The 12649-nt window shown below is 47.2% G+C and overlaps 1 protein-coding gene across 1 annotated transcript in view; it reads left to right on the top strand.

Moving 5' to 3' along the window:
- atf6 (activating transcription factor 6) overlaps window positions 1-12649 on the top strand; it is a 37457-nt gene that overhangs the window by 4729 nt on the left and 20079 nt on the right. Inside the window, exons 3-7 of the mRNA XM_008293231.1 lie at window positions 1091-1169; window positions 1541-1638; window positions 3201-3324; window positions 3615-3818; window positions 5469-5638. Of these exons, the coding sequence (XP_008291453.1) occupies window positions 1091-1169; window positions 1541-1638; window positions 3201-3324; window positions 3615-3818; window positions 5469-5638 (675 nt within the window). The remainder of the gene's footprint in view (window positions 1-1090; window positions 1170-1540; window positions 1639-3200; window positions 3325-3614; window positions 3819-5468; window positions 5639-12649) is intronic.

Genomic DNA, 12649 nt, shown 5'->3' with positions numbered 1-12649 from the left:
GGCTGATGTTGATGGAAATAAATATGAAGCAGCTTTGACACTGTCTGTAGCCAGCAGGAGACACATGAACTAAGGCAGACAGGAGCTCATAGAGATCCTGGTCAGGGGGCACTAAGGGGTTCTGCTGGTCCTGAAAACCCCTCACAGTCCTCAGTGGTCCCTCACAGTCCAGCTCCGATGTGTAGCGGCATTAATTGTAGAATAAATGCATCATCATCAGTCATCTCGGTCCACTTTTATCTGACATCCATTACAATATAGCAGCCGGGCCCTCCTTCCAGGAGGCTGCTGGGTTTTATCAATGGATGACTGGGCCTGGCCTCTGTCCACCTTCGTTGTCTGCCTTGGTCGGCTTAGCAGCTTGCTAGCTGACCTGAGTGGCCACTCTGGTCACAGCTTTGGCCGTTTCATCTTGGCCTTCAACAGTGTTCCCGAGGCCAGTCCTGCCTAAGCAGCCCTTCTGCCTGTCAGGTCCAGGGCCCCCGACTGCTTGGTATGTAAATAAGTGTACATTTGCAAATAGTGCATTTGTCATGTACGTGTGGTTCGGGCTGCATCGTCTCCTCACGGGGTGTTTGAAAGAGTTACCTCCTACATACCGCGAAATATGTACCTGGGTGGAGAGACAGTCTCGAGACGCTAGAGAACGTATGGTTCTATGTAACCTTGGTTCTCAGGGTGAAGAGACTTTCTCCAGCTCTTGTGGCCACTCACAGCAGCACAGGGGCTTTACAGGCAGCCTGTGGGGCGAGACTGGGCAAGCCGGTATGTCTTATATAATATATCTATTAAATCTATTAATAAATATGTATGTATGTGTAATATATCTACGTTCCCTGACGAGCAGGGGCTTCATTCCCCTACATATGAAACATGTACCTGGGTGGACAGACAGTCCCTTCACTCAGAGGACCAAGGTTACAGAGCAACCATACAGTTCTGACTGGAGTGATTTTCTGCACCTTTATGGCTCAAAACAAACGTATTTCTTTATTGTTTTATTTTAGACTAGTGATTGTATACTGCGATTGGTTTCAGTCTGCATTCTCATAACATCCATTGCTTAAAAAGTGTGGTTTTGGTTTGTCAGGCCAGTGCCGGTCCAGATCTGGACTTCGACATCGACATTCCTCTGTGGAATGAAGTGGACGCAAGCAGCACCTGCACAGGTACAACAAGCACAAGTGTTTACGTGCACAAAATTTCAGCCTGAAAAGAGGAAAGTCTCATCTACAAGAGATGATGGGATATGTGGAGTATAGATGTTGTTGTTCAGAACAGCTTTGACTGTAATGTACAGATGATTACACGTAGAAAACCACAACGACGACTGAGTTTGAGGAGATTCATTGTCAACTGGTGGTACCATTTGTCTTAAAAAAATCAGCATTTGCGCATTTCGTGTTGTCGTTGCTGCTTCAGGACTGAAATATAAAGAATGCCAAGCTGAGTGGCTGAGTGAATGCTTGTGAGGCATGGTGCCCTACGCTGAACCATCCTATGTATATATAAACCACATTCTGTGTCCTTGTGCATCCAGATGGTGAGGTGAGCGTGGACTCTCTGTCACCTGCCCACACTCTGAGCTCCGTCCCCTCTCCTGCCTCGGTGGAAGCCTTGTCCCCGTTCTCCTTACAGGTAAGACACTGTCTTCAGCGTCATGTCCTTCCTGGTCTTCAAACATTTGAATTGGATTTCCAATGCAAATGTTACCTTTGTTATTCGTCGTGACTATTTACATACATGCACATCCTGCACGTGTCCGTTGGAACAAAGAAAATTTTCATCCAGATGGTGTCCAAACACTGACAGCTGTGCTCTGCTTTTGGATGGCCACACACACACACACACACACACACACACACACACACACACACACACACACACACTTGAGACGCTTATTAACAAAAGCCTTAAACACCTTGTCAGGGTAATAATTTGCTGTCCATCTGAGCTGAGTGCCAACCCCTCGTTAAAAAAAGGTGCTGACAACTTCAACCACATTAGCATAATTTAGCAGGCATATGTTTTCACAGTGTGTCAAAACAAGGACAGGGGTCACGTCTTTTTCTGGCCCGACACAGTCTGCACTCATTTGTCTGCAAACAGAATCGTCCTGACTTAATCCAAGGACACCTTTGTCTGCTGGAGTCTTTGAATAATGACAAGGACACGGGATCCGTTTTCATCCAGTGCGTCTAAAGCACGTTACGTAGAGAAGACCCTCGTTGGAGATGACCTGCGCCTCACCTGGAAAGCACATGAGAGTCGACAGCAGCAGCTGGAGGTCAAAGCTGGCAGTGGAGGCAGTTTTCAGCAGCCTTCAGTCTGTACAGGACCTTACAGGAATCTCCTACACATGTGCGCTTATCCACAGTCTGTAATGGTTTTAATGATGACGGAGCAGCCACAGGCCTTCTCTGTTCCTCCATCCATATGATCAGCTTTCCACTGTACATAAATCAGTCGCTCAGACCTGTCCCCCTCTGGAACGACATAAAAACACCGACAACACGGATAAATAGTCAAATCCAGCAGAGAGAAATACAGTGTGTCAGATATCCAGACTGCCAGATTTGAACAGTCCTCAGGTCCAACTCACAAGAAGTTTTGCTGCTGCTAAACACTTCAACAAATACGTCGGCCCGGTGTGACTGTCCAGCAGACCGGACCTCTGTATGCAGCCTGTAATGTGTAGTCTGGATGTTTTGGGCCTTTTTGACTGATAGATGTCAGCATTTACCACCAATGTAGAATCATCCTTCAACGTTTGACAAATATATTTTAAATGTCTGTAAATCAACTAAAATGAAAGGTTTCTATCATGCTGTTGAGCCAACATCTAAACCAATCAGCTGTTAGGTCACAAGAGAGCCAGACAGTTCCCATCATGCCCCGAGGCCGTGCAGGCGCTGGGCAGCAACTTCAAATATTGCATCCGCCTTGATCTTAGAGTGTTATCGTTTCCTTCAAAACAAGTTGGGATCAAGTCAGACAGGAATCCTGCATTGTGATCAGATCTGTGCAGGTCCGGCTCGTTCTGAACCAGCCTGATGAGAGGCGTCACAGGAAAGTGCTGGGCATCAACCTGTCTTTGCAAATATTTTCTGTTTTCAGTGTTTTGCTCAAATATTTGTTGGCTGCTGGATCCTACAAAGAGTTAGCTACAGGACCTAAGTCTGATCTCTTCTTCTGTCCAGGATGAGGCCCTGTCACCGCAGTCGCAGCCTTCCCCTGTTTCAGTCTGCTCAGAGTCCAGTGGCTTCTCTGAAGTCTCTATTCCAGCCAAGAAAGCTGCAAAGAGGACCAGTCAGGCATCACGAGGTGAGGCAGCCTCCACCACCACACAGCTGCTTATTTAGCGGCCATCTGCATTTTACTCTTTATCCAAAAAAAAGGAGAAATGCTGGCCCACAGTCTGGATTTTCAGAACCCTGGGATGTAATCTGGGGGTGATTTGATATTTTAAAAAAGCTGCGTTATTTGAAATACCCTGAAACTCTTCATGCAAATGTCCCTACATCACCATCATTCCTTCCAATAGTAATCATCCTTGTTTCTTATCTCACCCCTCCCATCCCCATCCCTCGATGCACAAATGCTCACCACTCCAGCCAAACCAGCTCAGCCAATCAAGAGGCCGATTCAGATCGGCCCGAAGGTTTCCATCCAGCCCAAACCGCTGATTACAGCTGTGCCTTTGGCTCAAGCGGCAGCGCCTTTGCAGGCCAAGACAATCATCATCCAGCCTCTGCAGACCACCGTGCTGCCTGTGGTCAAAGCAGCTCCGGTCACCATCCAACCAGCGCCCCCCCCAGGTCAGAGCTCACACTGCAACACATGGAGACAGCACGCCCTATTGCATTGGACCAGTGTATTAGGTTTATAGTTTGGCAATGTAATATTCTTATCTCAGAGTCCCCTATAACTCACTGTGCTTTAGAGGTTAGATTTTATTACCACAGATTTGTCATTACTTATTAATAAGGAGGGCGTTCTTGATGCAGTGTAGTTGTGTCTTGGCCAGTAGATGGCGCTTTAACCTTAGCGTTGGCTCCTCTCTGAACCCCAGTGTCCCATACTGTTCTGCTTGATGGCCAAATAATAATAAATAAATCAGGCATTATGTCGTTAATGTTTTGTGTAACCAAAATATTCCCAAATTAGGGCTGCGTTCGACAAGATTCAGCTTTGGGACCCAGCCATCGTAAATATACAACCAGGGAAGTTTGCTGTAATAACCCACATGTAGGCCAAAGACTGTTTATGGCTGCTGTGTGTTTTGTGCGTTAACAGTCATGATGGCTGTTGCTTCGTGGGTTAGCTTGCTTGGTCTGCCAGTGTGGCCCTCTCTGTGTGTGACGTCAGCAGCACCCAGGCCAGTGTAAATACTTACGTCAGCGCTTGGGACCCAAGTGGGTGGAGAACCTGACCTCTGTCCAAGTGAACTTGAACTTGGCTCTGCGGTTTGCCTGGTAATGGCCAAGATGGCAGATGGCTCAGGCCAACTTATCCAAGTGTAGGACCCCAGGTGGACTTGAAGACGAGCCTGTTTATTGTTATGAGTCTCAATGGTGGAGATATTTGCTCACTGTTCAAGCGGAGCAGCAAACCTCTGAGCATCAGGGAGGGGAGAGTAAGACATTACCCATATTTACTGATTAGTTCACATTTATGGCGTCTGAGCTGTCATTCGTGCATTTCCAAAGAGCAAACAAGCTGTCCTCAAGCTCCTAATTCCTTTTGACGTTCATCATTATGAAATCTTCTTACAGATGGTGAACTCGGCCACAAGACGGGAGCGCTGGCCCCATTCATTAGCAGAGCTGGCTAACACTTCTACACAATTAGCACTGACAGGCTGTTTAGCGTTGGACATGAAGGTTGCTGGGTCAGTTTGAGGAATGGTTCCTGGCACCGGCTTACTGGGAAGGGTGGGCTCCACTCTGGGAGGCTTCTGCATTAACAGGACATTAATGAACACGGACAGGATTGTGTTTGGTTGAGATTTGCTAGTTTATTTCTTCTGGGCTATAATCCGTTTTAAAAGTGGGCACACGGGCATGTTTATGTGTGTTCACGCACATAAAAGCCGCACAGCTCTCAGTTTGGAATGTGGAAGTTTAAGACCAGGGGTCAAGATGGCAAACATCTTCTCCACCTGTACGTTAAACACAGACAGCCCCGTTAAAGACGAGGGGTCAGCGCAGGTCAGCAGAGGTGGGGAGGGCCTCGGAGAAACAGCCTGGACCATCTGCAGCAGGACGCTCTTTAAACAGCACAGAGATGCAGCTTCCAGCTCACGTAGAAGAGCCGCTTTCAATGTTGTGTGTGAGATGAAAACATCAGCTCAAGACCAGACTTGCATGAACATATGATCACAGTCTGCATTAATCTGTGTTAATCATACAGTGAAAACAATGTGATTATAGTTTGGCTGAGACCTGTAATCTGAATATCCCTCTCAGGTCGTCCTATCCTGCTGTCTCAGCCAAGCCAGTTACTGCAGATCCAGACACCGCAGGCCGTCCCTGGCAACGTGGTCGCCATGCCAACGCTCAGCCAGGACAAGCCTGTCCCCGTGGCGGCTCCACCGGTGGTTTCTGTGGCGCTCCGGGCACCTTCCTCGGATGATGATGTGAGTCAGTCAACGCTGAGAGATGAGCACTGGGAGGTCAGAGGAGAAACACAGCAGCAGGAGTGACAACGTCTGCAATCAGGCTTAAATTAGAGTGTTGAAGACAAACATAAATAATTTCACGTCCGTGCTTTACTTCGTTCTTCATCGTTTGATTTTCACCAGTCAGACACGGCGTGTCCACGTGATAATGATGCTGTCCAAGTCTCAGACACAACGGTTACGTACTCCGGCAGCTACAACTCAAACTGGCCCTTTCTTACTTGGGTGTCAGTTTCGCCGGTGACACAAAGACGGCGGATGTTTCTGTGTGTTGGCGCTGACTGGATCTATTTCTCTGTCTGTGCTTCCACTTTTTGACAATGAGACTGCTGACTGTGAAATTAAGTGAGGAAGATCAAGTTTGGTCGTTTGTTCTGGTTCAGATAAGATCCGATTAGGGAAAACGTTGTCGTTCTTTTTCCAGGTATTGCTCAGAAAACAGAGCTACATGCAGCGCCTGGTAGAGAAGCAGCACGAAATAAGTGACATACACTATGAAAGTAAAAGTAACTGAGCTGAGATAGGACTAGAAAAGGAAATACGTCACGCTTGCAACGTTCCTGGAGCAGTAAGGCCATGTCACACACGGTAACAACGATGTTCACATGAACCTAAATGGTGCACATGAGGATGAATTATTGCACATTAAACTGAAATGCTGCAGTTTAAGCAGTCTACTATTTCCAGGCCCTGTAGACGTGGGAACAACAAAAACAGATCAGGAACAAAACGTGTGAGCTCACTGTCAAACACTTGGCATGCTTGTAAAACGTTTTGTCTCAACATTGGTGTGTTTTATAAGATCAGCGGCCTCCAATCCCTATCTCTGCTCTAAACACAGCAGCTCTGTCTCTCCTTGTGATTTTCTGTCTCTCATTTAAAGGGTTTTAGGCTCACAAGCTGCTCTGAAGGTCGTACTCCCTAATTTTCCGCCTAACTAACAATGTGCCCAAACGATTTATTAGACAAAGCCTCTCCAGAGGAATAAACAGTACTTTCAACAACTGTGTGAACTTGCGTGCTCCTGCATGTTCATGAGTCTGTAACTGTGGTGCTGTGTTGCCAGACTTGGACCGACTCCTTTCCAACCCCAACTCACTCGTCTTAACCTATTCGTAGTGTTTATTTTAATTCCCTACATCATTAACTTAATTGTTCGGTTAAGATATAAACGTATGGATGGAAAAGCATTCAGACGTATTCTTTCTAAAGATGAACGAGTTGTCCTCACTGAGAGAAGCTGTTGCAGTGCATGAACCAGCTCAGGCAGGAAAGTGACCTTCTTCTTCTAATGAGCGTAAGTTCCAGGAACATTTAGTTAAACATGACATAGAAATGTGGGTTTTTCACTGGGCCACAGCATCATGTTGACATGACGTGATACTGGGTGTAAACATGGAAGTGGATGCTGGTCGGAGCCGATTCAAGTCCATTTGTTATAACGAGCGAGAGAATCACAGTGATTGTTAATGTAATCAAACCAGATTTATGTTCAGAGGGGTGTCACTGGCCTCCACCGTAGAGCTCCATGTGAATTTGCTGAAGCTTTACCGGAACAACAAACAGTCCGCAGATGATCATTACTGGCGTCCGCTTTGTTTGTACCTGCGGGATTTTACTGGAGAGACGGCCACGTTATGTAATTGTAGTTCAGACAGTGTGAAGAGTGTCATAGCAGGACATTACCCTCAGCGTGGATCACAGAGGGTGTTGCATTGGTTGGTGATGTCAGGACAGCTGCACGGAGCAGGAAAACGCCCACATACATGCAACAATAGCCCCACTCTGATTTCTCTCTGGTTGGTGTAATGACAGCACAGAACTGAGCTGTTAGGGAGTGTCTAAGCTGCTGTTACCTGCAGCAGCTGTTCAAAAGCCTCAGAAGAAGAGTGAGGTATCGTTTGGTTTGTTTGTGGTCTCTCAATAAAACTCCTCATCGCTAGTGCATTCTAATCTGTTTTGGATGGGAGAGTCCGGCCTGAGGCTCCTGTGCTCGCCTGTGTTTTCTGGTTGGTTTTTATGTTGTTGTGCAGAGTTGAACCGCTTCCGACGTCTGAACTGTCAGCCTCAGAGATGTCGTGACTTTCAGCAGCTGCACTGTTGTTTCAGGCTTCGGTCTGCGGCGCTGCACTTCCTGGTGGTTTGCTCTTGTCTGACCTTCAGCGAGTTGAGAAATGTCTTCTCACTCTGTCTAGTTTTGTGTCGCTCTTGTTTGTTTTGTGAGCAGAACTTCCACATTGCACAACTGAGCTAGCTTTGTAATTGTGGAAAACCACGTGTCACAATTATGAAATGTCACTGAAATCATGTGCAGGGATTTCTGTGGCGACACCTGCAGGATTCTGGCAGGAATAATGTGTGTCCTGAGCGCTGAGTCATAACCCTAGTGTCACAGCGCTCTGCTTCATCACTCCGCTCAATTCCTCCTGACATTAGCATGTTTTCCACCAGTTTTCTTTAATGATTAACCTCGACTCAAAGTGTTTGTTGTGTAATGAATGGTAACGGTTGACCTCTGGCTGTAAAAATAGTCCTCCCCCTTCAAAGGGCGGAGCAGAACTTGTCCAATTATGGTGGGCACAATCGAGTCTGGAGAAGCGCTTTTTGTGCCAGACTTCGAGAGCAATGTCGAGGAATTCCAAACCCCAGGGGCCAAAACAAATACGGCTCTCAGCCGTTTGTGAAGCTCACTAAGTCAATAAAGTTTACAATAGTGATTAAAGGGCAGCTCTGTAGACTGGGAAATGTAGGACTGGATTTCTCAAGAGAAAGTTGTGTGAAGACGGTCTTAAAGTGCAGCTGGAGCGGTTTTAGTAATATTGTGTTTAAATAGCTGAATCTAGTTGGTTCTCGCATAAGTTTTGCTGTAATTTCAATGGGCTAAGTTGTTTTTGTGGCCCAACACGAAGCCCTGGAGCTGTTAAACTTTGTCTGAGAGTGTATGCTGGTGTTTGAACCCACTGCAGCTGTGTTGGCCTGCAGCGCAGCGCTGAACTGGCCCGTGGGTGTGTAAAATGCCTGTTAAAGATGGCATGCCTGTGCCAGGTGTTGCTGCATCTACAGTGTGTCTATGCGTGTCGGCGTTCCTACGGCTCCGTATCGGCCTATAGGTAGCCTATATGAGCCCGGGTGTTAAATGGCTGCTAACGATTACACGCTTCGAGCAGGTGTTGTGCAGGACGAAGCGCTTTGCGACAGCTGTAAACAGCCATCAGGGATCGGGTCAGCGTCATGTAATGGGCTCCTGTGCAGCCGGGGATTTAGCTGTGTGCATGTGTGTGTGCACATGTGTTTCAGGCCAGCAGAAAAGCAGTCCAGCTTGAAACTGCAGGCCTCAACAAATCCCCCTATCAGCAGGATGAGGGGGGATTTCCAGGAGGGGACCCCAGGAGAGCATGGTGGGATCCTGACGGGGATGGGCTCGCTTTCATCTCACCGACAACTTTATGGCTTCAGAACATTTCCAAAGTTGAACAGCTACAAGGGAGCTTTACTGAAAACATTACATCAGGTTGTAGAAATCTTTTTTTCTGCCGACTCACTGCTTTATGTCCGTGTTCAGCCGTCCTGCACAGAGAACGCTACGGTAGAGCTGAAGGCTGAAGGCGGGACCTACGTTCTCTTATTATATTGATTCATTGACAGATTTTTCATCTTATGATGTCTGGAAAATCTGGTAAACATTTCACATCCCTGGAGTCTGAGCTGCTGTTTTCATGGCCTCATGCGGTTGCTCTAATTAGGATGCGTAGAATCTGGTGTTCAGTATTATCGTGCTCCTGTAAACGCTTCAGTCAAAACTCAAATAATGCAAATATGCTGACATTATAAGCAGGGCAGGCAGGCAGAGAGCCTAATGTAGTGTCCTAATGTGAATTTGGTGAGTTGTTGTAGCCCTAATAAAACACCAGTTTCTTCTCTAGTAGGATCTTAAATGCCACAATGCCAATAACAGCTGCCTGCAGAACATCCATCAGCTTGAAAAGCCCGTTGTGTTGCTGTGTCTCTGCACCCACATGCACAGCAAACAGCGCTTACAGACGTTTCAGTTACGCTCTCTGAGGATTCTAGATTAAAGTTTTAGGAAAGCTGAGCACCTCAGAAATGTGTTGCAATGCAGAGCGACTCCCAGCAGCACAACAGGTTGAGGTGGTTCCACCTGTGGAACACATCCAGAGCTACAGGGGTTTATGACCTGCAGTCAAATCACCAAACATTTTCACCTCAGCCTGTTAAGTGAGTCCCCTCCCATTCGTGTAGGTTCATGGTTAATCGCAGTCTTCCTTAGAGAAAGATGAGCTCCTCCACGGCTCACGGCAGGCAGGCAGGCAGGCAGGCATGCTGGGATCTGTTGCTGTCTTCTTACCAGCTCTTGCTTGTTCTTCTCTCTTCACCTGTACTCATCCGTTGAAGAGTTGCTGAGCAGGCTCTTCCCCGTGAAGCTGCGCCCTGAGCATGATCCTACATCACTGCTCAGCGTACCAGCAGCTGTCTGCAGCTGACCCTCTACGTCCCTATAGGAGCAGCCGGGCCATGTGCCCTGCTCACGGGCAGGCTTTGGCTTTTTCCCCCTCGTTGACTTTTCCCACCGACACTTTGAGTTTGGGCCAGTATCAGTGTCAGCCTCTCACCATTCAAGTGAACTTCATTGAGAAATGCCACTTTTTTCCCTTTTTTTGCCCCCCTGCCCCTACATGTTCTGCCTCGGCCTCATTGTGGAGGCGATGTGAAGTCCCCCTGCTCTGCTCTCCCTGGTAACTGCTTACTTGCAGCGTTCCCAGGCTCGGGCTGGTGGCACGGCTCCCAGATCGAGGCTGGGAGACAGAGGGGTTTCTCAGGAGACAGAACACAAATACAGGGATCCAAATAACTTAATCACCCAACGGGGCTATTAGGCCAGGATCCTAGGGACTTACCCTGGAGAGGCTGTGTTTAGGGAAGTATCTGGGTCTGGATGCACAGTGAAGGTGTTTGGGGGAGTATCTGGTTCTGGATGCACAGTGAAGGTGTTTGGGGGAGTATCTGGTTCTGGATGCACAGTGAAGGCGTTTGGGTTAGCACTCCCGCGGGTCGTGTTCATTTGTGAGAGGTCATGTTAAGATATGCGGTATCTGGGTTAGCATGCGGGACTTTGATTTCGGCGACGTCAAATGGAAATCATCCCTCTGTTCGTGCTTTAAACTTGTATTTATTTAGTCATTCATTGGTTTGTGTTTTTATACATATTTCACTTGTTTGCAAGAAAGTCTCACATGAACAAATGAAGCAAATCTAAACAGAGAAATGCTGATATCATCTGTTTACTGATTAACTTGAGTGTTTTAGACCATGATTACAGCAGTTAGGTGTGACTATGGCGGGACTTTTTCTTTACGTCCAGGCCTGCTCTGCTTCTGTTTATGGCTGTCCGACGTGAGCCCATTCCTCACAGCGACTCTCTCCATAAACATCCCTCTTCACATACAGCCCAGACACTGCCGGCGACCTCCGACCTCTGGAGGATGTCTGTGTAAATATTTTCAGGCAGAAGCTTGATGACTTGCACTTCAGGGCTCTTTGGGGTGATGTTAAAGCCGTGATTTGTTGCAGAGGTCACATTAACCCCGCGACACATCTTGAGCGCGTCTGTTTATTATTCTGAGGCTAAAGTAGCACAGCGGCCGAGGCGCTAACGCTGTTGGCTTTTATGTCGGAGTCCTCTTCCTCACGTCTATTTACTTTCTCACTATGTCGTCTGTCTTTTTTATTAGTTGTGTTTTTTTTCATTTTAGATTTGTGCTTTGTCAAATGTCTCTTGTTTTTAGTTCCTCCATCAGGGCACAACAGTCGGGACAGTAGACGACTGAAAGCTAACAGTTTAGGTTTACAATTCAAACAGTGCAGGCTCCACAGTAGGAGCTCTGTTACCATAGCGTTCATCATTTCATCACAGAGGATCAAATCTTTATCTCAACCTTCTTCAGACTCCATATGTCTGCTTTTATTTTAGGTGACAGGCTCAGTCCTTGTTGGCATGGAGGATACCAGGAAATATCTGGAGAAATGTTCTGCCATTCTTCGAGAAGAACAGTGTTACCCTACCTTTCTCCTTAAAATCCCACTAAGGAGACGTACTTGGCCAGCTCGTAGCTTTCACCTGATTCTTTCTGAGAAACTCCTGTGTGAGTTTTATCAGGCCAGATGACTCCTCTTCTGCCAAGCTTCCAGACACTTGGAGTCATCTTGCCAGTCAGCATTTTGCTATAGCCACAGGCGTTCATGGTGCCATCCGTAAATATCGGCTTTCCAGCCCCTTTTGTTCTCATGCGGCCCGTACAATCTCACTCCCACCTCCTTCTTCACGGTCTGGACGATGCATTCGCTGTGGTACTCCTGGTCAGGTCCACACCAAACATGCTGGACGCTATCTGAGGTGAAGAAGTTTGTCTTGGTCTCGTCTGACCAAACAAGGTGCTCCTGATATTGGTTTTGCTTTACTTTTAGTTTTAATTTAATTTCAGTTTTGTACTGAAAAGCTGCGAGCTGTTTTCATCTTAGAGTCCGTTACACTGTCTGAGCTGCCAGAAACTGAGACAACCATGGATAAGCCGTGTGCCAAGTGTGAAGAACCTGCCCGTCCGTTTTCAGGACGCTGCCCATGGTATCGTTTCAGGAGGACAGACACTGCAGCTCTGATTAGCGGTTCTGTGCCTCCTAATTTCTGGTCCAACTGTGGTTCAGCTTATTGTTTTGCTCACCGGTTGTCCTCAATCCTTTTCCATCTTTGTAAAGTCTCGTAGCCAATATTTTATTTAAAATAGACGCATTTCGTAGGTCCCCAATGAAAGCGTTCTGCTGCGTACAGGTCATTTTACCACCATGCCAGGGTAGGTCCAAACTGCACCAGTACTCGGTTTGGTTTCACAGGTTTTCCAGCTGTGTGTCAGCGATGGAGGGTTTCTTCACTGTGGTTCCACTGAGTTTTTAACT

The sequence above is a fragment of the Stegastes partitus genome, unplaced genomic scaffold (assembly GCF_000690725.1).
Source record: "Stegastes partitus isolate 25-593 unplaced genomic scaffold, Stegastes_partitus-1.0.2 Scaffold866, whole genome shotgun sequence".
Lineage (NCBI taxonomy): Eukaryota > Metazoa > Chordata > Actinopteri > Pomacentridae > Stegastes > Stegastes partitus.
The sequence above is the reverse complement of the archived record's forward strand: the minus strand, read 5'-3'. Positions and strand labels throughout refer to the sequence as shown.